A 27,194-nucleotide genomic window follows, 5' to 3' on the forward strand; every position below is an offset into this window, starting at 1 on the left:
TTTGTGAATGTCCCAATGACGTTAAACAAAAAGTAAGAGGAAGAAAACTCTCAGAGGAAAAATCTTGATTGCCCATGTTTTATGTCTGCATGGTCTGAGAAATCACTCAGTTTGAGCTTTGAGTTTTTCTGGAAGTGACCCGATTAAATAGTTTGCATTGGAAATAAACATAGCTCAAAATCAGAAATGATTTCAGTGAAAGAAAAGTGAAGTGTCATTTTTGCATATCCAAAGTGATATCATTTTGAAATTCATAACAATTTTATTTGTTTTTAAGTTCATGTGACAGGTAAAAGTTGGCACTTCACAGTATGATGTTTACATCTTTACCCAAAAGACGAACACAAGCTAAATTAGGATCTCGCAGTGTTCATTCCAAATTCCTTGTCTTCTCCACCTCTGGTCCAGTAAGCTGGGACCACGGGGATGTGGCAGGGGAACGGTGTGATGTGACCATCTCTGTGGGAGAGAAGGGAAGTAAGGAGTCCCTGGGAACCAGGCAGAGAGCCTAAATTGTGTGCTATAAATGTCTTCCATCTCTTGCTGTGACATCTTACTAATGGATTGCTGAGTTTTAAACCTGGTCCAGAAACTGAAATGGAACAAGGTAGATGGATTGCATCTTGCCTGTTTCTAGCTCACAGCAGTTGTCAGAAAGAAGTTTACAGCTTCTGTTTTATAAGGCTACTCTCTCCCCAGTACATTTCATAATGCCCTTGTCACGGAGTAGCACATGTCACTATTATATGTCCTTTGGATCTTATCTTGGCATATTATTCCTCTGTTTTATTACCAGTTTTAGACAGCACCACAGTGCGGATTAAACCCTCGACACCCAGTCACAGAAATACCAATGCATTCATTTAGAGTATTGTCAGCGTTTTTGTGCCATTTCAATATCCAACTTGCCAGAGATGTAGTGAAATTCAATGAAATACATAGCTTTTTCCAGAACTACTGAGAACCAGGAATTTATATATAATAAGAAAAAGATTGTTTTCTACCAGTGAGGTAGCAACAGCAAGTGTTAGAAGGTTAGTCACTTTAACAGATTTTATTTTCCCATTATGAGAGTTATAGGATGCCTTCCACTTAAAGGGTTCAGTTGAAATCCAAGAGGAAAACCTCCAGGGGAGTGAAGTTCTTTATATGTCTCTTTAATTTAAAAAGATTGTGCTTTGGGATTGACTCACTCTTGATGGGTGGGGAGGTGAACTTCATGGAGCCAGCAATCTTCAGTGTACTGTAGAGTCTGATATTGGCTGTAGCGTTTAACAATGAAGTGATGGGGACCCGTGGGGGTTAACTTTCCCCACATGGGGATGTCCCCCAAAGCCACCATTGCTTTAGGCATCCTTGAGACAGGGCATCACTTACATTCAGGGCATTTATCAGGGCATAATTATTTAGGACCAAAAATGTCATTCATCGGTTCCGGGCTACATGAAATCATAGAGAAGATATGCTGTCCCTCATCACTGTTCCAATTTCATAGATTTGGGGAGGCCGGGAGAAGAAAGATAGCTGTGGTTCATTTGCGGTTCCTGTGCCTCTGGGCACTGGACCTGTCAGCGCACAGGGCCTTCCTAGAGGTTCTGAGCAGAGGTCTGCTCGAGGGCTTGAGGATATGGGGTAAGAGTCGGAGTGAAGCCTTCACCCCAGTTACTGCCTGATTTCTGACCTGTTCTAAACAGTCCGAAATGGAGAATGTGTGATCTGGTCATTTAAGCATCCCATATGGCTACTTTCATGTTATACTCCCAGAGTTGAATAGCCGTGACAGTGATCCCATGGCTTCTAAAGCTGAAAATATTTACTCTCTGGCTGTTTACAGAACTCATTTACAGACTCGCCCATCCCTGATTTAGAACCTCCAGAGGAGAGGACTTTGTCTTCCCCACGCTCTGGGACCACAGTTTGACTAGGAAATTCTGGGATTAAATACGATTTCTCAGTGCATGCCTCCCTCCACCTAGGGCCCTTGATGCCCAGCAAGACATGTGTTCGGATTCTGCCTGTGCTTCTGCCCTGTGTGACTTTGACAAGTCGCATAATTTCTCTGAAATTCCATTATTTTATCTGTAAGATGGAGACACTTCCCGTTTCGAAGAAGTGCTATGACCTTGAGTGAGAGAATGTCCCGAAGTGCACAGTATGCCGCCAGCCGTGTGCTGGGCACCCTGTGCACGTGCCATTTCTTGTTTCCTTGTTCTCTCCAGATTGAGGGCACACGTGAATGCACAGATTCTTCTGTGTGGACAAAGGTCCATGTGTACAGTGGGAAAATTCTTTGTCGTTTTAGCACATTTCTGTATTTTATGAGTCTTTGGGAAAAGAATGCTTTTGTTCACTACATCCCAGGTTCTATTCAGAGGTTTTTACCAAGTGCTTCCTAGTTCATTTCAAACTATTATTTAAGCCAGTTTTCTGTGGGATTGCCCATGGTTATGGTAATATCAACAATTTCCAACAACCCTTTCATGGGATTTTTACAAAAATCAGGGAACTGTGTTTCAGAAATGGCCCTCCTGGGTAGCATTTCCCTGTGCAAAATCAATCTCTTACCTGTGCTCCAGGACTCAGAGGCCAGACCTCTCAAGGATGCTAAAACTCCCAGAAATGTAGGCCGGCAGCCTTGCTGCTGAAGGTGCCCCTGTGAACAGCATTGCAATAAGCTGGAGACATAGATTGATTTTGTTAAATATTGTGCTCCTGCTGTAGAATCACTCTCATAGCCCCCGTCCAAAGCAGCACACTTGCTCGATGTCCATTTTGTCCAATTTGAAAGACCCCATTTCCATCTATGTCTGTCCACCTATTTTGGAGAGAGGCAACTAAGCCATCTAGACTGAAGAAATATGTCTTGAGTTAATAAATGTTTCCTTCCAGACATTCACTTAAACATTGTGCCATGAATATCCATCCCTGGGAGGTGGGATGCAACACAATGTCATTATCCTCAAATTACAGATGAATGATGAGTGAGACGATGGGGCAGCATGATGTAGTTGACAGTTCACAGTCAAGACTCAGCGCTCAGAAGCAGCGAGTGACACCTGGATGCTTTTGCTGTGCCTGTGGGACCGGGTGTGCTGAGACCTTGGCAAATATCTGTCCCCTTTCATTCTCCTTCTGGCGTACCTTTTGTGCACAGATGTCACTCCACATTTCATCGTGTTTCCACATCACCTTTTCTGTCGGAATGGACCCCGTGTCCTCCCCCCCTCCCCCTCGTCCCCACCTCCTTCATCCTCCTACCTTCCCTGCTGTCTTGCCTCCCCTTCCTCCTTTTCTCTTCTAATCCCACCATATCGTATTTTTGTAAGCTGCCTTAACTCCCTTTTGCAACAAGAAGGGTGACAATAGATATGTATCAGGTAGAATTGTAGAAACTCAGAGATGGGAGTAATGCAAGATCTCAGTTGAGTGAGTGAGATTTACTCGTATCCATGTTGATATGATTAAGCTTCCAAAAACAAGTGAATCTTTGTCTCCCATCACAAACACCCAGCAAATCAAAAAGTGTAATAGATTAAGGTTGTGGGGTTTTTTTTTCACATCACATCCACACCAAATCCTTGGACATATGTTTCATAGCTCGGAGCATTTTCGCCCCTGATGAAGACTCCAGCATTATTCATATCGAAGCTATATGCTCTTTATTTAGTTGCATGGACTAAAGTCATTCTTCACTTGTACTCACACACAAATAAAACTTGGATGATTGGCAGTCACAGCACAAAAAGAAGGCAGATAATCAGCCTGGTTTATATGCTCTGGTGAAAACTCAACACTCGAGAGTTTTCTAGATTCAATGTGAATGTAATGCCGACCAAAACTTCTAGATCAGGATTTTCAACATAAGGTGAAGACCCATCAGAGCAGTGCTTTGCAGTCATGGCTGCACAATGGGGTCACCTGGGAAGCTTTTAAAATAAATAGCATTGCCCTTACCCCACATCAAAGATTATGATTTTTTGATCTGGAGTAAGGACCCTGCATTGCTATTTTTCAAAAAACTCTTCAGATAATTCTAATATTAACTTGGGTTAAGAACCACCATACTAACTGGTCTTGAGTTATATAGTCAACTGTGAGTCACATCAGGGTTTTATTTTCCCTTTTAACGAACAGTGAGAATAAAATGGAATAGAAAATATCAGTATGCATTTCATGTAGAAGTGATGGATACTCTATCAAGAAACTTTTGTTTCAGTTTCATGTATTTTAGAGTGGATGCTGTCACTATTGAAAAATAATTTCTTACTGTGGGCTGTAGTCAGAGACTGAAAAACACTGTTTTAGATCATCTTTAACAGAGAAGGTATGTTGGTAGTTGCCTGGGGAAGATCAGAAAATCTCCATCTGTCCTAAGAGAGAAGCCTGATAGAACTATTTTTAAATGCGTGTAGGGCATGCAGAGGTATTGCCAAGTGTTCTCTGTGCTATCAAATGTTTCTTGCCTATTTATAGAAGCCCTTACACGTTCTTTGAGACACTGAGCCTGACTTTACCCTCTCCTGTAGGTACCATCACTGCTTAAAAGTATTAAGTTGCATTTCTTAAAAATGTCTTTTAGTTCAGCCTCCTCATTTCTGAATCCGCTCATTCTAACCCATAGTTTGGGCGAATTTAAGGAAGATTTACATTTCAGAAGAAAATATGGGAGTGGTGTGGGCTAATGCCTCTAATGCCTCTAAGTTAGTGAAAGATGACCTTCCTTCTTGCTCTGTACTGTAACTGACTGTGTTTCCGTTCCCATTTCCACATTAAAGTTCTTAAGAATAGTGGCATTCTCATTTACCACTACAGCCCCAGTGCCTAGCACAGCTTTTGGCATATATTCAGGCTCTCAAAATGTTTCCTCAATAAATAAATAAAGACAACATCAGAAGCTATAATCTTTTCCTCTCACTGCTGTGGCCTCTCCCGTTGCGGAGCACAGGCTCCAGACATGCAGGCTCAGCGGCCATGGCTCACGGGCCCAGCCGCTCCGTGGCATGTGGGATCTTCCCGGACCGGGGCACGAACCCGCGTCCCCTGCATCGGCAGGTGGACTCTCAACCACTGCGCCACCAGGGAAGCCCTATAATCATTTTTAAAATTCACTTTTGTATTCTAGATTGCAACCAAGCCTTCCTGCTATTCATAGTCTAAATTTAGTTTTGCACATTCGATCAACAAGCGTGAGCCTAGATGTGTTGTACCTCCATGGGGTTATATATCTAAGCTCCTGGCATCATAGTGCTTGTTATAAAAGTCCTCAATACCTAATTTTGGAATGACTTAATTAGTACAAAGATGATTAATATACCCACTTCCTAAGGCATCTAGGCAATTTCTTGCATGTAAATAATGGTGATATGGGACAGATTATGTGAAAAGCCATACGGGAAGAGTTTTTAGGAGATTTTGTTAAGCTGAAAAACATGATTGCGAGAAGTGAGGACTGGGAGTGGTCACTGACTCCTTGGAAAGAGCCTGCAGATCTGGTCTGGCCTGTGGAAATCAAAGATGGCTTAGCTAATTTTGACAATGAAAATACGTAACCTCATCATCCAGGATGTATTTTTGGTGATAAATTAAGTATCACCAGTCACAAGTATTTAGAAAAAATCTCAAAATGCTTTACAGAGAAGATATTACACTAGTAAGACTAGAAGTCGTATTTACAGGAACAAAGTAAGAATCTGAAACAGGGACTTCCCTGGTGGTGCAGTGGTTGAGAGTCCGCCTGCTGATGCAGGGGACACGGGTTCGTGCCCCAGTCCGGGAGTATCCCACGTGCCGCGGAGCAGCTGGGCCCGTGAGCCATGGCCGCTGAGCCTGCGCGTCTGGAGCCTGTGCTCCGCAACGGGAGAGGCCACAACAGTGAGAGGCCCGCATACCGTCAAAAAAAAAAGAAGCTGAAACAGGATGTGGGTTGCTTTGACCTCTGTTGTGGTATGTTCTCTGCTGCCATGTTCAAGAACTCTTCATGAGCGTTTACAGGTCCCTCTCCTCCACAAATATTTAAGCTCCGGTGCAGAGAGAGTAGGATATAATGGGTGAAGAGTTCACGCCCTGAATCCTAGCAGCCTCGGTTTGAAACCCAGCTCTGCCACTCAGTAGCTACATGATCTGACGTCATTAACTGAACCTCCCTGGGTTGCAGTTTCCACACATTGTGCAATGGCACTGAAAAATAATAGAACTACCTCGTTGGGTTGTTATGAGATTTATGAATTCATCCACACACAGTGCCTGACACACAGTAAGGACTCCATAAATGTTAGCTCTGGTCATGATTGTTACATGCTTGGTGAAAAGGAGTGTTGTGGCTTCTGCACTCATGTAGTGTGCTTGTCATTTGTCATTTCTCTTTACTGTATAATTCATTCTCCAGTTTTCCTCAGCTCTGCTCTGCAAGGGACCTGACTGCTGGGAACCACATTTCCTGGGCTCCCTTGCCCACTGGCTTCAGAAGAGATTGAGGCTGGGAGCCAGTGGTCTCTCGGCTTGGGTAGCGTCACCAGCCGAGGCTACCTCTTTTACGTTTCTCATCACTCTCTAAACAGAGCCTCCCCCTGGGCTCACAGGTCCTACTGGAAGACACTGTTCCAAGGCTTCCTCCCAGCCTTCTGCTTTAGGAGCGAGGCCAATACAGAAGAAAACAGAACAAGAGGAAAAAGACAGATTGTAGATTTAATCCTGGATCCAACTGTGCCTGAAGGTTATATATGACTGGATTGTTAAATATATCCGCCTATAAAAATTCTCCTTTTTGCTTGTTACTTTGATTGCATTTCTTTCACTTGTCACTGTGTGTATCCTAACCCAATGTCTCCTAATTCCTGAGAACTGTTTGAGACGCTATCACAATATGGAGCAATTGGCATTCTCATCGAATACTTGTTTCTAGAATTCGGATAACTAGTATTTACTGTCCTGCTAGGATTAAGAATATAAAGATGAGCAAGATGAACATGGTCCTTCTCTTTGATAGCACAGCAGTGACTAATTAAATGTTTTCAAAAATGTTAACTTTTACCATACTTATTCTAAAATGTTTTCTCTGGAGATCTGAACACCTTCTCTTAGTTGATGTCTATCTTAAAACTAAAGACAGGCTTCCTTGGTGGCTCAGTGGTTGGGGGTCCGCCTGCCGATGCAGGGGGTGCGGGTTCGTGCCCCGGTCTGCGGGGATCCCGCGTGCCGCAGAGCGGCTGGGCTCGTGAGCCATGGCCGCTGAGCCTGCGCGTCCAGAGCCTGTGCTCCGCGGCGGGAGAGGCCACGGCAGTGAGAGGCCCGTGTACTGCAAAAAAAAAAAAACAAAAAAAAACTAAAGACAGCTCATCCATTTTAATACAAAGATAGAAACTAAAATGCAAAGCAGGGACTTTGGGAGGAAAGTTTTCATTTATTTTGATAAAGTAAATACCGAAATATTTTTAGTTATTCTTTATGAAACCTTCCCAAGACAGGAGGATTTTTCAGTGCAGCGAGATCAACAGTGTCATGACTACAGGGTAATCACTCATTCAGTGATATGCTTTCTGGGCTCTTTGCTTCTCCATTTGTCTGTGATGATGCCATTTGTCTTCCTCTAATGGATGGGCTTCCTCTCCCTTTCAGTCACTAGCAGAAGGCACTGAAACTTGCCCAAGACATGTCCAAAGGTCATCTGCTTTGGGAATTTTTGAATCTTTCATGGTTGATGAAAGTAAATTTATAATGATGATACAAGTATAAGTGTGTGGTGTGTGTGTGTGCGCGCGCGGACGCGCGCGTGTGGTTTGTCCTTAAACTGCAGTGGTCTTTTAATGTTATAATATATGGTCAGGCTGTAGTTGCTATGGAAACAGTAACCAAATTTCCTGACCTTTGAGGGTAGGGAGATGCAGTGGTTACAGCTGTGATCAGAGTTGAGAGATTGATGATAGAATTATAGTAAAGATTAAAGAATAAGGGCTTTTTCTACCTTACTGATCAGGTCGGGGCAATCTCCTCTTCCCCTGTGTCTACCAATATTACCCATCAGAGCCAGGCTGAGGGCTTACTAGTATTCCTTTATTAGTTTAAAATCAGTTTACTTTTGGATACTGGATGAGCCAGATTTTGGAGTTCTTGACTATAGTTGGTATATCATTTTTTACATATTATAGAATCATACTTTTTGGTATTGGAGCATATAATACCCAGATTAGTGTCCACTCAAGACAGTATTGTTATTAAGACAACGAATGTGTGCTTTTGTTTGGAATGTGATACCTTGAGATTTTCTCCTTATTCTTTAAGTACATGATGATCTCTCAAATGAGGCATGTAATACATTCTTTCTTCAGGAGGGATCACTTTCTAGGACTTCCGTGACTCGTGGGGAGTTTCTCCGTAGCTTCCTGTACAACACTGATGGTTCTGCATTGTTAAAAGTTTGGAAGATGCACCAAATGAGAAGTTCTTGTATCTGTGTTTATTTTGTTCATACTAAACGTCAGGGGGATGTGAGAGAAGTACAGAATATGGGGGGTGGTGTCCTCACCCTAACTGCTTAGTGAGGGTCTTTGTGCCCAATGGTGTTAAGTTCTGTGGATGTGGACATGGACAGGAAATGATTCCTGCCCTCAAGAAGCTGCTTGGCCTCACGAGGAGAAAATATGTGGGGCTGCTCACTTAGTAGGGGCAGCACAGGAGCAAAGGCAACAAATGCAGTCAAATGTGAAAAGAAGAAGGTAGTCCAACGTGATGGGCAGATAAAGAAGCTGGAGGGGAAGCAGAACTTGAGATGGGACCCAAAGGAAAGGCAGGCCTAGAGAAAGAGAGGCGACTGTGTTCAGTGGTAGTAAACTTCACAACTTATAAATATGCTGCATTTATTCTTTCAAGTGTGTCAAATACATTAAAACAGAGACAAAGAGAAGCAAATTGTGTGAACAGAGATACAAATGGGGCATGATCTAGTGATTAAGGGGCGTTGAGCAGTTTGGTTATGCTAGGGAAGCAGAAGGTTCTAATGGGTATTCTCTAGGAGTGAAGATGCTCAGGGGATTGTGGGGCTGTGAAGGATGGGCTAGGATACCTGGGATTTCTTAGATCCCACATGACATTGAAGGAAATAGGGCTTAAACTCTCATAATTTGAGGTCACAGTAAAGACTCTAGAATGGTAATAAACAGGGCAAACTGTCACCCAGGGTAAATCATAGAGAGAAGTAACCAGTCAGTAAATGCAAATTGAATTTGGTTGCAAATAAAACCTGTGTGAGACCAACCCCCCCCTCCACAATTCTATGGAATTGTAGGTGCTGTTTAGTGGTGGTTAAAACGTGTTGACTCTTGTTTGACTCTTCCATAAGCTCTTTCCTCAGGTTTTTTTTTTTTAATCTCTGGGTTACTGTCAATTCTGGCCTTTTCAATATGGATATGAATTGAAAAAAGGATTTGGATTTAAAAGCCTAGTTTTTTGCCTATGAAATTGTATAAAGTATGTACAATATGTTGGGTATTTTTTTTCTAACACAGAGCCTTGAGTGAGTTATAGACAATTTTTTTTTCATCTTGAGAAATTGGCCCATCTTGATGTCATATGTTATACAGATGATGATATGATCATTTCAAAGCTTCTTAATACTCATCAATACAACTGTGAAGATGGACTTAGCATTCTCAACTCTGAGGGGTTTTTGGTTTTTTTGAAAACACAACGGGTCATCTGTGTCTCAAAGTTAATACACACCTAATGTTCCTGACGTAGGGCAGTCACAGAGCGAGGCCAAATACTTTGTGCATAAAGTGGTAGAATATTATACAGGTTTTGTTGGTGGGCATGTGTTTTGGAAATCAACTGCATTCTAAAATGGACAGTCTTACAGTTTGTCTTTCTTCCTTTTTTTTTTTTTCCCCGAAAGGACCTTCTTAAGAAATGCTACTCTGCCAAGGCATCTTACCTCTTCCAACAGGATAAATTCTATGATGTCAGCTATGATACGGGAGACAAGTCTATCCAATGTAGCAGAAGACCGGACGCATTCAAGTTCTGGATGACCTGGAAGGCCCTGGGCACATTAGGCCTTGAGGAAAAAGTTAACCGCGCTCTTGCTTTATCTAGGTACTTGCTCTGTGTGTATGTGTGTGTGTCCATGGGTGTCTAATAGAAAGATGTTCTTCCATATATGTATTCCTTCTTTCATCTAATAACCATTTTCTCAGTACCTAGTATGTGTTAGGAATTGCCAACAAAGCAGCTCTACCCTCTGCCCTCCAGTATCCCAACCTAGTGAGAGATACATCCAAGTGACAAAGCAGATAAAATACAGGTGCACCTAGCTTTTGGTAAAGGGAGGTACACGGTGCTCCAGAAGCACTCGGGACGGTTCCCTAGTATGTTCTTGAGGGACGTTGTCAGAGGTTTCCTGGAGGAAGTGGCATTCAACTAAGACCCAATGAAGAAAGGGGAGAAGATTGATTCAGGAGGAGGGAGCACCAGGCCCAAATCTCTGGGTGTGGGGGAGATCCTGGTGACTTCAAGGACCCGAAAAGATGGTCTGTGAGAATGTGGGGCTGGTGGAAAGACATACAGGTAAGGGTGATGTGGAAGCACCGTCATTGCTGCCTTCTTGTAACGTAAGGACAAAGCTTTTGAAACCACTTTCAATGACACTAGGAAAGCTCTTGAGATACAGGTACTGGGTGCTTGCCACCAGAGCAGGACTCTGCTGGTAAGCGTGGACCAGTGTGTGTGGATGGCAGCCCATGGCCAAATGTAGTTTTGAATGTGATTCGTTGGGCCTGAGCTCCATTGGGTTAACCTGGATTGTGTTTTAAAATATCAAACATTTAAACATTCCAAATATTTTTTAATAGGGAGACTGTCAAAAATCTAGATTTGTGGTTTCTCTCAAAAGATCAGAGCGTTCTCAGTCCCACCTGATGACAAGGCACTGAACATGGTGATGCCTGACTCTGGAGACCCACAGTGCCCCCCACGCCCCCTGGTTTTTGTTGAGCCTATTTTACTGTGGCACAGAATGCTAATAGCCGGGACTCAAAAGTTAGCTCCACCGTTTACAAGCTTTGTGACTTGGACAAGTTGCTAAAACTTTCTTTACCTCCATTGCATCCCAGTAAGATGGAAGTAACAACAGCTTCGAACTCAAACAACTGTTAATAGAATTAAATGAATTGATATTTGTAGAACACCCAGGATGGTGCCTGGCATATGCCACATGCTATATGAGTTTTATTAGTTATTATTTTCTTACTTGCTTGGCCACTAGAAGCATCAGAGTTTGTGATCTCTGGTTTGGATAATCTCTCCTTCTTTACTCCCTGTTCATATTTCAATTGCAAAAACCTGCAGTGTCTCCTTAAGAGACTTAAACAATTTCCTCTCTCTATAGGAAAGTGGTATGGGTGCTCTATACGCCTCTCTGTGTGCCAGTGATGCTCTGAGCATCACTGAGGACTGTCTAAAAGCCCATATCTTAAAGCAGCAGTCGTTTATTCTAAGAGGACTGCAAGTTGGCTGGAATGGCTTCATCTCATCCTGCGGCGGCTGTGGGGGTAGGAGGAGGGTCTGGGTCTCCTGCCTGCATGTCTTGCATCTTCCTTGGACCAACAGGCCAGCCAGAGCCTGGTTTTGTAATGCTGGTAACAGAAGCCCAAGAAGGCAAGCATACTTTAAGCTCCTGATTGCATCATGTCTATTAGCATTCCAGTGACCAAAGGAGATCAGATGGCCTAACTCAATGTCAGATGGCCAAACTCAATGTCAAGAGGCAGAAAGAACTGCAAGGTTACATGGCGAAGGGCTTAGATATAAGGACAGGGAAAAAGACGGCTTTGGCACTTTCAGAAGACTATTAGAAGTCAGCAATTCTGGTGATTTTGGTTTCAAAAGTAGTTTGAAAAATCTGTAAATACTCTGTCTGTTGGTAAGCAACAGAAACCTTCATTCAAGGCATTATAAACAAAGAAAGGTAATTTATTTGCTCATGTTACTGATAAGCCAGTGTAGTGATGACTATGGAATGGCTTATTCTAGGGGCTTAAACAAAATCACCAGGCCTTAATCTCTGTTCATCAATCAGGTCTGCTCTCCTCCATGTTCAGTTTATTCCTCTGTAGGAAGGTAGCTCCCTGGAGGGTCAGATCTATAGCCTCCCAGGTTCAACTTCAAGGTCAAAAGGAAAGAGTGCTCCTTTCTCAACAATCCCAGGGAGAGTTTTAATTCCTTCTGAATGAGGCAAATGTCCATATCTGAATCAATCACTGTTGCCAGGGAAATGTGCTATTGAGTCACATGCTCTCCCTTGGCACTGGGAAGACTGTCGACTCCTCCTACGTATATAGAATATACTGACACTGGGTGAGGAGTGTACCTCCGTTAGAAGCAGGGATAAAGTGCCTTCATCAGAAGTGGGGAGATAACTACACAGTGGTGAAAACATGAAACTGTCTACCACAAATATCCATAGTTGCCCATTAAACTAAAAGTTCAGGAAGCTCTGTTCCCTTGTTTGTATTTTTCTCATACTATTTAAGTATGCTAGACTCTGCATTATTTTATCAAAGCTGCTAAGTAATTCGATGACAGGTGTCTTGAAACAAGGCTAGATGTAAATATTTGATGATCGTATTTATTACAAAGTTAACATTCATCTCAGGGTGGAATTTAATTTATAGTCTAAGGTTACTTCCTAATTTTGCAGAGAAATATCACAGGAGGATAAATGTAAACATTTCAATTCAGTTCAACAGCACATTGTTTGTAAATGTTTGTCAAGTTGAATTGAATTAACATTTCAGCGAGCATCACGGCAGACTCTGTGCCCTATATTTAAAATAATCCCTTTTCTGTCATGCCATTAGTCATAATGGTTTTCTTGCCTTAACTTTCCACATTCTTGATATCCAACAGTCCATTCCTGGGGTGGGCAAAAGCCATTGTCTTCCCCCATCCCCAGTGACAGGTGCCAAGGAAGAGTCCTTTTAGGCATGTCACTTGGAATGAATGTGAAATTATAAACTTGGAGAACGTTTCTCTGGGATTAAGAATTATTTCACATTAGCAACACAAGTGCTTTATTTTCATGATTTTACGTCTTTTCAAATTGAATGTGGTTCTGCTTTTTAGGAAAGAGGAAACATTTTCTGAATTCTGAGGTCTATTCTATTAGTTGGAGCCTATGTGCAGTTGTGCACTGGTAAACTGTTTCTCAGGAGGGGAAAAAGGCCCCAATTTGTAATGTCTGCCAATTTCCATGGTGTAAATATTCCCACTGTGGAAAATTGCAAGCTACCAACCGTGGCGGCTGGTAAATTTCTGATTATTTAACAATTGGCTCTCACTAGCCAGTACAAACTAACTCTATACTACCATTGATTATATAAGCCAGCATAATCGGTTCAAACCACTGGCTGGTGGGAGTTAAAATACCATTTCTCATCAAGCCTACTGACCTGCAGCCACTTGTTTTACAGTTTACCTAATAAAAATGATTCTCATCCACTGTCAAAAGACTATATTTGGCTTAATTTCTAGGTCAGACCAACACTGTTTTGTTTCCAAGAAGTATGATTTTCTCCAGTAGGTAACAACTCTAGCAAAATAAAGCTGCAGATGACAATTGTGTTACTATTTGTGGTACACATCTGTCAGCAGCAGCCTAAGGGAGATAAGATGCCCATTCCCACAGGCCCTACCTAGGTCAGGTCTCTTAAACACAGAGAAGGCTGTGCAAATCTTTTCTCCTGGCATATTGCAGTAAGGATTGCAGTGATTCCATAGAAACAACATTTCCATGTTCCTGAATCTAAATGGAACTTAGTTTTAAAATTTGTATATTGACCTTAAGATTTAATGACCAGATTTTGATGGACCAATGGGCAGCCATCACCCTGATCAGATGTTCCCTCTTCCCTTGGGAAAGCAAGAGCAGACCTTTTCAAGAGGACAATGATTCCTATTTTATGAGTTGTCAGAAATCCAGCAAGAAGGAACTAATTAGTTCCTAGAAGATCTCTGAGGCTTTCCCTAATTTCCATTTGACCCTTGTCATTCCAATGGATGAGATAACCTTTCTCTCAAGAAATATTAATGACAAAAAACTTGCTTTCTCCTTTGGTTGTTGGAAAACCAGTGACATTGGGAACCTAAAGCAGCATGTGATTATTAAGCATAATTGAAACCCAGAAGGCTGAGGTTTATTAAAACCACCATTTCGGGCACAAGGTGATTGTGATCTCTGATATCTAGTTAGAAGAGTTGAAAATGTGTTACAGTACCCAGGGCTACTGGTTGCTGAGGGCACCTTGTAGGCCTTTGTTACAACACTCAAGTTAAATGGATATTCACTAAGTGGTACTTTTTAAAGCAAATCTAGAAGAGTCATGTGCATAAGTCTTTTCAAGAACAACGAACAGGTCAGGAACTCCCATTCTGCTATGTTGCTAGGTCTCCAGTGTATCATTTATCTATTCGTCTGACACACAATCTCTTTAATCTCTGAGATGGAATTCATTTCACTGACTTGCATGAACACTGAGGGATTTATTGGTACCAGTATGGAAAAGGTAAGCAGTAACACAAGGCAATTTTGTGCTAGTGTATTTCTCTAGGTGAGGAGAGGGAGAGAGTCTAGAAGACTATAGAAGGGCCAACGTTTTCATTTTATTCTTTATATTTGTAATTTTAAAAACATCACAATGCTGTAAAATGTAGCATGTAGGTGTCTGTGATGAATCACACATGCCATGCAATATGTTCTCATATATGCAGAGCATACAGAAAGCATATGGAAAAAAATCCCAGGAGTTCTGGGAGGTTCCATTGCATCAGAAGAAATTTCAAATGAGATGAGACTGGGAGAGGCACTTGGTCCAGAGCGCTCCAGGGAGACTCCAAGTGGCTGGTGAATTGAGAAAGGGACTGGAAAGGCTATTTCTGGAAAGGAATGTATGTCCTGCAAAAGGGCAAGTGAAATGCACAACTGTTAAATGGACTCATGGAACTAAGGAGGGAAATGTTTCAGAGCAAGATTTCATTAATGTACATTTCAAAACTAAGCCAGGATCTTAATAAAATGAGTTTTTTACCCAGTAGGATTGGTGAAAACTTACTAATACGTATTTTTTTTCTCTCTTCTCTCTTTTTGCTAAGCTTAGTGGGAAGGACTGTGAATTTTATGACACTATTGTTGCTTTTTGAACCCATTTACCTGGATGCCTTTTGGTAGAAGTGTTTTATGGTTCCTGAGTTTTATCCAAAAACTCAATGTATATCTTTTTTTTTCTGGCTTGTATCAGATAAGAATAGAGTTTTTTTTTTTTTTAATGTATTTTATCTTTAGGCTGTTTCCATATACTGAAAAGTTGCGAGGAATAAATCATCCTATGAATGTAGGCAGAAGTGACTTAAACCTTATTTGGATCCCCTCCCCCAAAACTCATTTCATTTAAGCATTTGTTTAATTTAATTAATTTATTTTTATGTTTGGCTGTGTTGGGTCTTTTTTTTTTTTTTTTTTTTTTTTTGCTGTACGCGGGCCTCTAACTGCTGTGGCCTCTCCCATTGCGGAGCACAGGCTCCGGACACACAAGCCCAGCGGCCATGGCTCACGGGCCCAGCCGCTCCGCGGCATGTGGGATCCTCCCGGACCGGGGCACGAACCCACGTCCCCTGCATCAGCAGGTGGACTCCCAACCACCGCGCCACCAGGGAAGCCCTGTGTTGGGTCTTAGTTGCAGCGTGCGGGATCTTTGTTGTGGCGCATGGGCTTCTCTCTAGTTGTGGCACGGGCTCAGAAATTGCAGCGTGCAGGCTTAGTTGCCCTGCGGCATGTGGGATCTTAGTTCCCCGACCAGGGATTGAACCTGAGTCCCCTGCATTGGAAGGCAGATTCTTAACCACTGGACCACCAGGGAAGTCCCTAAGCATTTATTTAAGAAGAGGGTAGGTACCCTATAGAAGAGGCACTTTATGCTAGCATTTCTGAACCTACGCTCCATGGGATAATAGACTTCCAGAAGATCTTAATAGATGTTCTTCCAAAAAATGTTTCCATGGTCAAATATGTTTTGACAATGCTAACCAATACATTGGTCCTCTCTTGGAGATTCAAAGTGTTCATTAGCACATTAAAGGCTCTGAGGGGCTTGTAATATAGGAACATTTTAAACTTTAGCCAGTAGGCAGACACTGTTGACTGTTCATCCAAAAACCATTCTTCCTTTTTCCTTGCCAACAGAACCTCAATTTTATATAGATAGCAACATTCCAGCTGGGATCATTGACCTAAGCGTATCCCCTTTGCCAGTCATTAGCTTAGGGATGGATATATGAATTAGGTTCAGTCAATAAGATACAGGAAGAATTCTATGAAGGCTTCTGAGGAAAATATTCTTACCTAAATAGAAATTAAGAGAAAATGCATTTTGCTCCAGCCTCCTCTCTTTCTTCCTGGGACACTGTCACATATGGATGTGATGTGTGGAGCTGTGGCTGCCATCTTGTGAACACAAGTGAATTCACTAACACTCTGAACATGGCAGGCTGAAATAATAGAAAATGCCTGTTTCTTGGTGACGTTACTGAACTTTCCAACCAGCTCAATAAATGTTCTCATGAATTCAGCCAAGTACACTTCTAATTTTAAGCAAAAGCAATCTAATGGATATGCCTAGCATTGCTCAAATTTATTTGAATGGAACACTTTCATGTGGGAAACCTATTAACATGGTATACCAAGGAACATAGTTTGGGAACTCTGGTGTAAACCTTTTATTATTGTTATAATTCTTTATCCAAATCACCTCCACCCTCAGTTCAGTTGGAGTGTTTGTTACACTGGGCTTTACAGGTTCTGAGAGTGACTGCACGGGGGCATTGATCCACGTGGTTTGCAAAAGGCAGAGTTTTAACTGAAATGATTCAGCTCTGCCTTAGGATGCCTTTCTCCCAGGAGCAATGTTAGACAGTTTGACAGATTTTTTTTTTTTTTTTTGCGGTACGCGGGCCTCTCACTGTTGTAGCCTCTCCCGTTGCGGAGCACAGGCTCCGGATGCGTAGGCTCAGTGGCCACGGCTCACGGGTCCAGCCGTCCCGCGGCATGTGGGATCTTCCCGGACCGGGGCAGGAACCCGTGTCCCCTGCATCAGCAGACGGACTCTCAACCACTGCGCCACCAGGGAGGCCCTTGACAGATATTTTAAACTGAGACTATGGGCAGTGTGTCGAAGTTTCATCTTAACAGTCTTATATGTTGGGGAAGGATTTTACAAATCTAGTTCCACATCTCCATTACATGCATGAGGAAACTGAGGAGGGCTCAGGGAGTCTGAGGAGTTTGCCTAGAATCACAAAGTTGATCAACTGCACAACTAGAATCTTCTAGAGTCGTTGCCTGGATTTCATAACCTGGGGGTATCCAGGATTAGTGCAGGCCCCCTCAGAATGGAATCATGGCACTGAGTTAGCAGATTGTCATTATATTTGTGCCTGAAAAGGTAAGAAAAAATAGGGTTCATGAAGCTTTCCTTGTATAGATAAAGATTGTATATGTCTATTTATTTTGTTTTGTGATTTGTATTTTTTTCTTTTATTAATTTCCTTTTCAAAAATTATGAGTCACCACACCTATGAAGCTTTGCAGAGATATAAAAAGAGAGTAAACAGTCTCTACCTCCCCACTGCATCCTGTTTCTTGCTTCCTCAGGTAGACATCAAGGATGTCTTTAGGATGTGGTCTTCCATACTTCATTCCATGATCATATATACATGTGGAGAGGGATCACTTATGCTTTTTCTTTTTTTTACATTTTCTTAAAAAGCAGAATCATATTATCTACGTTTCTCAGTCCCTTGCTTTCATCTCTTACTAATACATCATGAGCATCCCTGTGGTTTAATTGAAGTAGATATAATCCATCCTCTTTAATAGCTGCATCATAGTACATGTGTTGCTATAATACATTTTATTTTACCCTTTGCCAATTTCTGGATATTAATCTTGTTTCTAATTATTCCGTATGGAATGCACACACATACACATGCACATGTAGATTTAGATGCAGCAACATTTGTGTATGCATCTCTCTCTGTCTCTCTCTCTCTCTCTATCTATCTATCTATCTATCTCTATCTCTCTCTCTATCTCTCTATCTATCTGTCTTAGTGTTGATGAGGTTTTCCTGGTAGACCAGCATCTCATAAGTGGTTTGCTGGATCAGAAGCTACGAGTATTATTAATTTTGAAAGGTTTATAGCAGCTTTCTATCACATTCACTAGCACTGGACGTTGTCCCTCTTTAAATTTGTTTCCAGTGTCCTGTGGGCAACAGGTTTAGTATTGTTATTTTGATTTGCACTTCTTTGATTACCAGTGATCTTGAGCATCTTTTCTAATGTTTATTGACCATTGGAATTGCTTTTATCGAAAGTTAGGCAGTGTGCTAACGGTGTAAAAACTTTACAGCTACATGACATCTCCTGAAAAAACGTTCAGGGAAAGGAGTATGTAGAAAAAACATCAAATACTTTGTGAATCTGTGTGTGTGTGTGTGCGCGCACATGTGTGCACACACACACGTGTGTGGTGTCACAACATTATTGCTCAAAATAAAAGATTCATATTATCCAGTTAATACCGATAGGATTTTTAAAGATATTTTATAATTTAAAGATGATATAATCTGTATGCTAAGCACCAATACTTAACCTTATGCAAAAAGCTAAAAAAATTGTTTGGGAAAAAAGAACTCCATCCCATTAACTGGTGTATTTCATATCCACATTCTAGAATATCCTTTAGTAAATAAACATAGTAATAATAATCCCCCATTTCCACAGTTTATATTCTATACAATTTTTTACATATGATTTTATTTAATTTTTTTACAACGTCCTTTTGAGATTGGAAAATCAGAATGTGTTATTCCAGTTTTACAGGTAAGGGAATTGAGGTCCAAAGAGGAGCATTTCTCTGTTGTCCTTAAGTATTAATTGAATATGTGTAATTTATTTACACAATCAATTCAGTATGATGGTACTATAATTCCATATGACTGGACAAGATTTTCAAAGCCAGTGCTTGCTTGCTTGCCTGCTTTCTTCCTTCCTTCCTTTCTTTTTGGCTGTAACATAAAATTACAAAATACCCTGGAAAGTACATTTTTGTCAGCACCTCCTATCATTTCCTTACATTTGACACCCTAGTTTGAAATACTGGGTCAAGTGTTATGAACTTTTCAAAGCTCATGAACAAATCACTAGTTTTCAAGGCCAGTTGTTCAGAAGGTTTATCTTTTTATTTAGACAATAACCAAGCCCAGTGGGGCAGAGTCAGTGTTCATTTACTCTACATTCTCAATGTCATTTTAGTCTTTTCTCCATCACATTCCATATCTCATGTAGCCGTGCCCTTTGCTTATGGCATGATAATTCTTTTTTCCCTGACATTCAAGATAACTTCATAGACATTCTATCAATGGCTACAACCCACTTACTTTTAGCATGATACCAGTGATCAGTCTTTCCTCCCTCTGGCCTGGCCTTGGGAAGGATGGTGTTGCACTTCCTTGATCTTAAAAGAACACACAAGCAAGACTAAACACCAAAAACTTTTACCACCAAGCCAGCTAGATAATTTAAGTACCTATGCTAAATTCCCATCTAGAATATGAATGAGATATATATCCAATCTGCTTTGTGTGGCTTTCACACTTGGGTTGAAGTCTGATGCTAACATGTAAGATAGACATCATCTCATCAAAGAGATGTACCTTTTTACTCAGGCCCCAGTGGATTGCAGTAGGCTCAGGTGTATCCGTCTAAATACAGACCTGTGCCTGTACATGTACCCTTACTTATTTCTAAGCCTTGTCTCTGCATCAGAAATTATAGTTTTATTGTATGTCAGCCATGTTCATGGATTTTTTAGATTGAAGATTATAAATATTATTGTGACTTTTTTTTAGGTACCTAGTAGAAGAAATCAAGAAAAGAGAAGGATTCAAATTACTGATGGAAGTAAGTGATTACAGAATTGTGCTTGTGATTTTGTCAGTCAACAGTGATGAAGGTGGTAATTTTCTAATCTATTACATTTCATTGGTTTTTGTGTTGCAGACTTAGAAACAAGCCATTAGCTTAATTCATAGAGTCCATTATGTTAATTTACTCTATTAGTGAGTATTTTTCCTTTGTTGGATTCAGAGAACACACTTGCCTTTAAGTATTGAAAATTACAGTGCTCAATAATAATTACCAAGGATAATACTGAATAAATTATGACCTGTATCTTGATATATAAATTGCATAATGCTTGTACTGCAAATATTCAACTGTGCTATAGTGGTGCTTCTGTGAAAAATCAATTAAGTGAATGTATAATAATGCATATCGTTCTCTCTTTTTATAAAATAATGAGAGCATATTAGCTTTGGAGCAATGGGAAAATAAGGCATTTTGTTGTTGGATTGTTCGCTATATATAAGAAATATGGTGGTTACAAAGATAGAGGTTATTGGGGGTTTTTTCTAAAATATATGGTTAGAAAATATGAAGAATATTATTTAATTCTGATTTTTAAGAAATACAGCGTGTGAGGTTTGCTTAGCTCTTCTTATAGCATATACTTTATAGCAATTTTTAACATAATAAAAATCACTTAGAGACTGCAGCCTAGGAGTGTATCCTGTATATAAGCAATCTGGCTAGTTTTTGGTATTCATTTATTTGACAAGATTTACTGAGCAACTGCTACGTGCTGGAGATATAAGACAGGGAAGTTCCCAACTCTCATGGTGCTTACATTCCAAAGGAAAGTGACAGGCAATAAACAAGCAAATTATTACATGGGAAACATCAAGTTGGGGGAAGTCTTAAGAAAACAATAGAACAGATTCATGAAAGATAATAAGTAATTACAAATAACTCATTAGACAGTTCCAGATATGGGAAGTACTATAATAGAAATAAATAGGGTAAAATGCTGAAATGGGGGGTGTGGATGGTGGTGGCCTTTTTGGTTGGGATGCAGGTAGGGCCCTCTGGGGTTGCCTCTGCGCTGAGACCTGCTGAATGATGGTAAGAAGTGTGCCACACAGATGCTTGAGGGAAAGGCATTCTAGATAGAATCAACAAACAACTGCCAAGGCTTGAAGCTGAAAAGAGTTCCGTGTGCGGGCTTCCCTGGTGACACAGTGGTAGAGAGTCCACCTGCCGATGCAGGGGACACGGATTCATGCCCCGGTCCCGGAAGATCCCACATGCCATGGAGTGGCTGGGCCCGTGAGCCATGGCCGTTGAGCCTGTACGTCCAGAGCCTGTGCTCTGCAACGGGAGAGGCCACAACAGTGAGAGGAAGAGTTTTGTGTGTTTGAGGAGCCAAAAGAAGGTGCATTAAGCAAGGAGGAGAGATAGTCGGTGATAGTGTGGCGAGGTTGGCAGAGACCAGATCTGCTGGAGCCAGGCGGGTCATGGTAAAGACCTTTGCCTTTTATTCCAAGTGTAATCTTTGGAGAAGTTTTCAGCAGGGAGGAGTCTGACTTCCATTTTGAAAGATGGTGCTGGATATCATGAGAAGAGAGGGAGGGGGTGGTGGTGAGGGGAGGACAAGAAAAGAATAAGCGAGAGAAGGTGGAGACTGTTGCAGTAACTTGGGTGAGATGTGATGGTGGTCCTCAGATGACTTCGGGAAACACTGCTCCGGAGACTCCTGGCCGTGGATTCTCCCACTGTCTGCAAAGGGGGCATCTGATCAGAAGGTTCTAAGAATCCAGACTCTCTGAAAACTACGGATATAAAGGAACTTGCAAAAAGAGCAGAAGAGTCCATATTTAAATGACTTTCTGGTAACACCACTAAAAAGCAAGAAGACCAGTTTAGAATGTGGAACATTCTACAGTACAGCTGACCTGGTTTCTTCAACAGGTCAGTGGCATGAGGAAAAATAAAGGAGAGTGTGATGATGATCACTTCCGGGGTCAAAGAAACCTAAGAGGCAGAACAGCCAAAGGCAACATATGCACCTGTTGGAACCCTAGTTTGAGGGAGCCAATTGTAAAAAGTTAATTTTGAAACAGTTGGGGAATTTCTAATATGAACTGGTAGGAGTTATCACTGATTTTGTTAGACATGACAATGGCATTATAACTACAGAAGAAAATGTCTGTATTTTCTAGAGATGCACACTTACCATGTAAGGATGAAACAAGAGCTATCTGACTGGATTGAATTTGAGTTTGAATCACCTTTTTTATTTTCTTGAGGTTGAATTACCTCTTTATTTTCTCAAGTTTGAATTGCCTTTTTTATTTCTCTAGCTGTGGGAGGTATAGGTCTTAAGAAAAGAGCTGTACACCTCAGAACTGCACAGTCTTTTGATAGAGCTGAGAGGAAAAGTGACGAGAAAAATGAACTGATTTAAATGTTATTTATACCTTCCTAAAGGCTTAAAAATTGAGGGAGGAACCTCTTGCCATCATCTTTAGGGAAATGCAAACATTCACATCCTTGTAATGAAAGTTAAGGTGGATTTTAAGTATTAGGCAGCCTTCTGCCCTGGATATTTTATCTGTGGGAGCCAGATGGCCCCAAAGCAGGGGAGGTGGCTCCTTCAATGGTCCTCCAGAATTCCTACTTATAAGGGATTTTGTATGTGATCTGCATTTGCCTCTTTTCTCTATATCCATTTAGAGAAATAAAGTAAATTTAGACCTTGAATTTCACATATAAGTGTCAAATCGATTAGCCTCTTTTTGATAACAAATGCCTTCCTTGCACTGATTAAATATAACCCTAATGCATACTTTAGAGAAGAGATACACAGGTTTGATGAGAGCCCAGGTCTGTAAAACTGCAAGGTTTTCAATTTAGGAAAAAACAAAGTCTATAATGATATATACGTATATTTCACTGTGAAGCAGATGGCAGTGAGAGTGTTAAGTGGAACATTACAAACAGTAAATGAACACAACCACACAGAGTATCTAGTACTTGAATATCTTTCCCTGAAAAGAACAAAAGTAATGCATATCTTCTTGAAGATGATTGAAACTTATCATTTCAAAGGAATTCTGCATTATTCATAGGCCCCTGAAAATCCTATCTTTATTTTTCCATGTTGGATCTAAGATCTAATATGTTTTCTTAGCAGTATATACTATCATTCACATGTTTATTTTGATCTCTTGGGAGAGTCCTAATTATTCAACTTTTTGTTTTTCTCTTCCTGAGTTCTGCCTTAGAAAGAGTTATGTAGGTTTCATAGACTTTCTGAGTTACAAAGGATCTTCAAGGACATCTAGTCAACTTCCTGCTCAGTGCAGGAAACCTCTCTTGATAGTTCTTGTAACAGGAAGTCAACTTCTGCCAGAACACTTCCTGTGTAAGAGAATTCACAGTTTATTCCTCTTCCAGGGAGCTCTAAATATTCATATTCTAATACTTACTGAATCCTACTATTAGGATTTGATATGTATCAAGCATATTGCAACTTACAGTTTTTTAAATATAGTTTTTATATAGTTTTATTAGATCATAACAACCTTCTATTTGCTAAATTCAGTGCACATCCTTTAATTTTCTTCTTGGACTTCTGCAGCATTTTGCACCATTATCCACTTCTTTCCTGTCTTGGTTCCTTTAACTTTCTTTCCCAGTTTTTCTCCTTTCCATGTGACTTTCTCTTCTAAGTCTCTGTGTGAAGGTCTCTTCATCTGGGGACTGCTTAAATGCTCTCCATTCTTTTGTCTTGGCCCTTTCCTGTGTCCATTTCCCTGAAATGTTTTATCCATGTCTAGAGCTTTGTCATCAATAGTCTCAATAATGTCTCCATCCCTGACTTGTCTCCTCAGCTCAGTCCTTTGTATATAGGTATGTCCTGGAATTTTCCAGACTCCCACAGTCACCTCAAATTCATCATTTCTAAAGCTGAAGTGTAGCCATTTTCTTTACCAAAATTTTGATAAATTCATTTTCCAGATGAATTTTTGGAACTCTTTTCCATTAGAACTATGATCCATCTTCTTCTTTTTCATTAGAACTATGATTTATCTAAACCAAAGTCTCGATGTTGTCTTCACCTATTTCCCTTCTCTACTCCTAAAGCCACCACCTTAGTTCAGGCTCCCCTTACCACTCAGGTTGGTGCTGTCTCCCAACTCATCTGCTGCTTCCAGTCTTAGACCCCTTTATCCCAACTCCACACTGCAGCCACCCTGTGGGCTTTCTAATAAAATGAAATCTGTCCCCTAGACTGAAACTCTCCAGTTGCCTCTGGAATCAAGCCCAGACTCCCCAGCATGGCCAGTGAGGAAGCCCTTTGTGAAAGGATGCCCATCTCTGTTTCCAGCATAACCCCTCTTCAGCACACCCTGCCATCTAGTCATTCCAAGTACTTGCCATCACCCTGAATACACCAGCTTCTACCTGTGTACTATTCGCTTTGCCAGGAATATTTCTTGGATTATGAGAAATTTCTTCTTTTAAAATACCCATACCATTGCAGCTTGATTGCCTGTACCTAGCTTTATTACTGTTCTCTGAGCTCCTGGAGATAAGCATAAAATGTAAGTCATGTTTCTCATCCCAATGCCTGGTCCAATATCTAGAACATATAAAAATTTTGAGTTATATTCTTTGTTTAAACCATATGAAATTGAACATTTCAGTTGCCCTTCTTTGGACATGCTATAACTTTTTTATGTTCCCCTTCTAATATGTAGGCAGAAATTAACACAGTGATGTGTCTCACCCAGTGAAGATTTTCAAGTGGGACTGTTTATCCACTTGAAAAGCACATCTTTCTACCAATATAGTTCCAAATAATAGTCACTACACTAGTAGAGTGCCTTCTGTGTGCTAGATGTGGTGGTAAATGTTGGAAATAATCTCTTTACTCATCAAACCAACTCTGTGAGGTAGACAATATAATCTCCATTTTATAGATTAGGAAACTGAAGCTTAGAGAGTTTGACACTTGTCCGAGCAAAGACCTGGGAAGTTGGGATTCAAACTGCATCCATGTGACTCCAAAACCCAGGCTTTTTGTGCTACTAAGTGCTGCCTTTGGAATTTTTCAGTAGTCTAATCAGTTACTTAAAACTTGTGAGCTTGGAGTCACGTAAAATCCATCATGACCCCCTTCTCCATTCTATATTTGCATGATTGATCATTTCAGTCTATGTGCTAGAGGCTACATTTATACTTATTAAAAAGCATACTGCTAGTTTTTACTATTATTAATCATCATCATCGTTGTGATCTAATGATATTTCAGCAATAGAGATGAATTTCTTTTGACAAGGCTCAGTTTTAGAGAATACAAGCTACTGGATCTTGGTGACCACTGACTTTTTTTCCCCCAAGGGTCTCATATTATTTGCTCAATAATCCTTGCTGGAATTGACATCAAAGCACTGGCTTTATTTCTTGGAATATATCTCCTTTCTTTCTCTTTGAAAATCAGGATAGAATGAACCCATCTTTTCTTTGGTGACATTTCTCTACTTCTCCATGAATTTTTAAAGATGATGACAATGCTTTTACTGCTACAGGTTTATTGTACCCTTCTCTATCATCCGTCTGGTCTAGACACTTGGATTCCCTTTTATGCCTTCTCAATGTTGTGGTGTTAGACAATATGGACTAAATGTGGTCCTAAGACGCCCAAGAGGTCAGACTTTTATATATGTAGGGAATTAAGTGGCATGTGAATGGTTCTACTCTGAAAATACACTTTACTGCTTTGAAGCTACTTGAAGAAAGTCTATATAAAATAAAAGCTACAGAGGCAAAGAGACAGGAAAACTCAAATATGTTCCTAGTGGATATTCAAGGGATGTTTTTTCCAAGTTTTAATAATTTGGGGAATGCCTATAGTAAAGGTATTCCACCAAATGGAGCATCAAATTTCCTCCAATGAAATGAAATGTCAAAAAGGCTTTACCAGTTTTCAAATATCATAGCACTGGAGCCACACCATTCTAAAAGAGACTGGGCAAAGATATCACAGATTTGTCACTTCCAAAATATCTAAACCGGGCTTCCCTGGTGGCGCAGTGGTTGAGAGTCCGCCTGCCGATGCAGGAGACGCGGGTTTGTGCCCTGGTCCGGGAAGATCCCACATGCCGCGGAGCGGCTGGGCCCGTGAGCCTGCGCGTCCGGAGCCTGTGCTCCGCAACGGGAGAGGCCATAACAGTGAGAGGCCCGCGTACCAAAAAAAAAAAAAAATATATATATATATATATATGTGTGTGTATATATATATATAAACCGAAACTTATTCAAGGAAGAAAATATAAAAGGTGGTTCAAAAGGACTAGGTCCTAACATAATATATAGAGCAGATCTGGTAGCAGATAGAAACTATTACAAAATGATTCATAATGTTGCCATGCAAATGAAAAAGAATGGCTTATTTAATGATGTATTAGGGTCCAATAAAAAGACAAAAGCTGCACAGTAATCTGAAGTGGGAAAGTGCAATGTAAAGAATTATCGTGCTTGCTTTAGCAGCACATATATTAAAATTAGAACAATACAGAAAAGATTAGGGTGGTCCCTGTGCAAGGATGACATGCAGATCTGTGAAGAGTTCCATATTTTAAAAAAAGAATTATTAACAGTTGATTGGAGTCATGGGAGATTGCCTCGCAAGAGACCCTAAAAAATACAGAAATAGCAGATACTGTAAAGAACAGACATCACTCCTAGAACGGAGATGGAGCACTGAGCAAGAGGCCACCCCCACCCAGGGCTGAGATCCAGACTAGGTTGGAGAGGGTGCAGTGTGGCTCCCAAGATGACAGGGAAGTCCCCCAAGGTGTCACACAGGTGGGGTCTCTAGGAGTCCACCTCCTGGGGTGCTGGAGGACACTGATATCAGGGCACTGCCATATTTTAGAACTCACTCAAGCCATCCAAGGCAAGGTGCATCGCTGGCAGCCCTCCCTATGAAGTCCCCGGAGGAGAGTGTGCAAGAAAAACCATTTATGGTCATCCTCCTGTGACCAGGCTGCTGTGAAGCCGCCACAGGGCATGGTGCTGGGGGAAGCTGTCAGGGGCCACTTGCTGCTGGTCACCAAAACTGCTGAAAAGAGCCCCTCCTACTGCAGGAGCCCCATGAGATGAGTGCACGTGACCAGGAGGAGACACCTCTTCCTTCTCCGTGTCCCTCCAGCACCCTCTGGTGATAAAGTCTCCGATTGGACCAG

General features: G+C 41.1%; 1 protein-coding gene and 1 non-coding gene across 2 annotated transcripts in view; both read left to right on the plus strand.

Annotated features, from left to right (window-relative positions):
• GADL1 (glutamate decarboxylase like 1) overlaps positions 1-27,194 on the plus strand; it is a 147,491-nt gene that overhangs the window by 42,611 nt on the left and 77,686 nt on the right. The window contains exons 11-12 of the mRNA XM_065885240.1: positions 9,887-10,086; positions 19,953-20,004. Of these exons, the coding sequence (XP_065741312.1) occupies positions 9,887-10,086; positions 19,953-20,004 (252 nt within the window). The remainder of the gene's footprint in view (positions 1-9,886; positions 10,087-19,952; positions 20,005-27,194) is intronic.
• LOC136130147 (U6 spliceosomal RNA) lies at positions 26,481-26,587 on the plus strand. Its single transcript, XR_010656337.1, has one exon. It is a non-coding gene; the product is annotated as a U6 spliceosomal RNA (small nuclear RNA).

Source organism: Phocoena phocoena, chromosome 10 (assembly GCF_963924675.1).
Source record: "Phocoena phocoena chromosome 10, mPhoPho1.1, whole genome shotgun sequence".
NCBI lineage: Eukaryota > Metazoa > Chordata > Mammalia > Artiodactyla > Phocoenidae > Phocoena > Phocoena phocoena.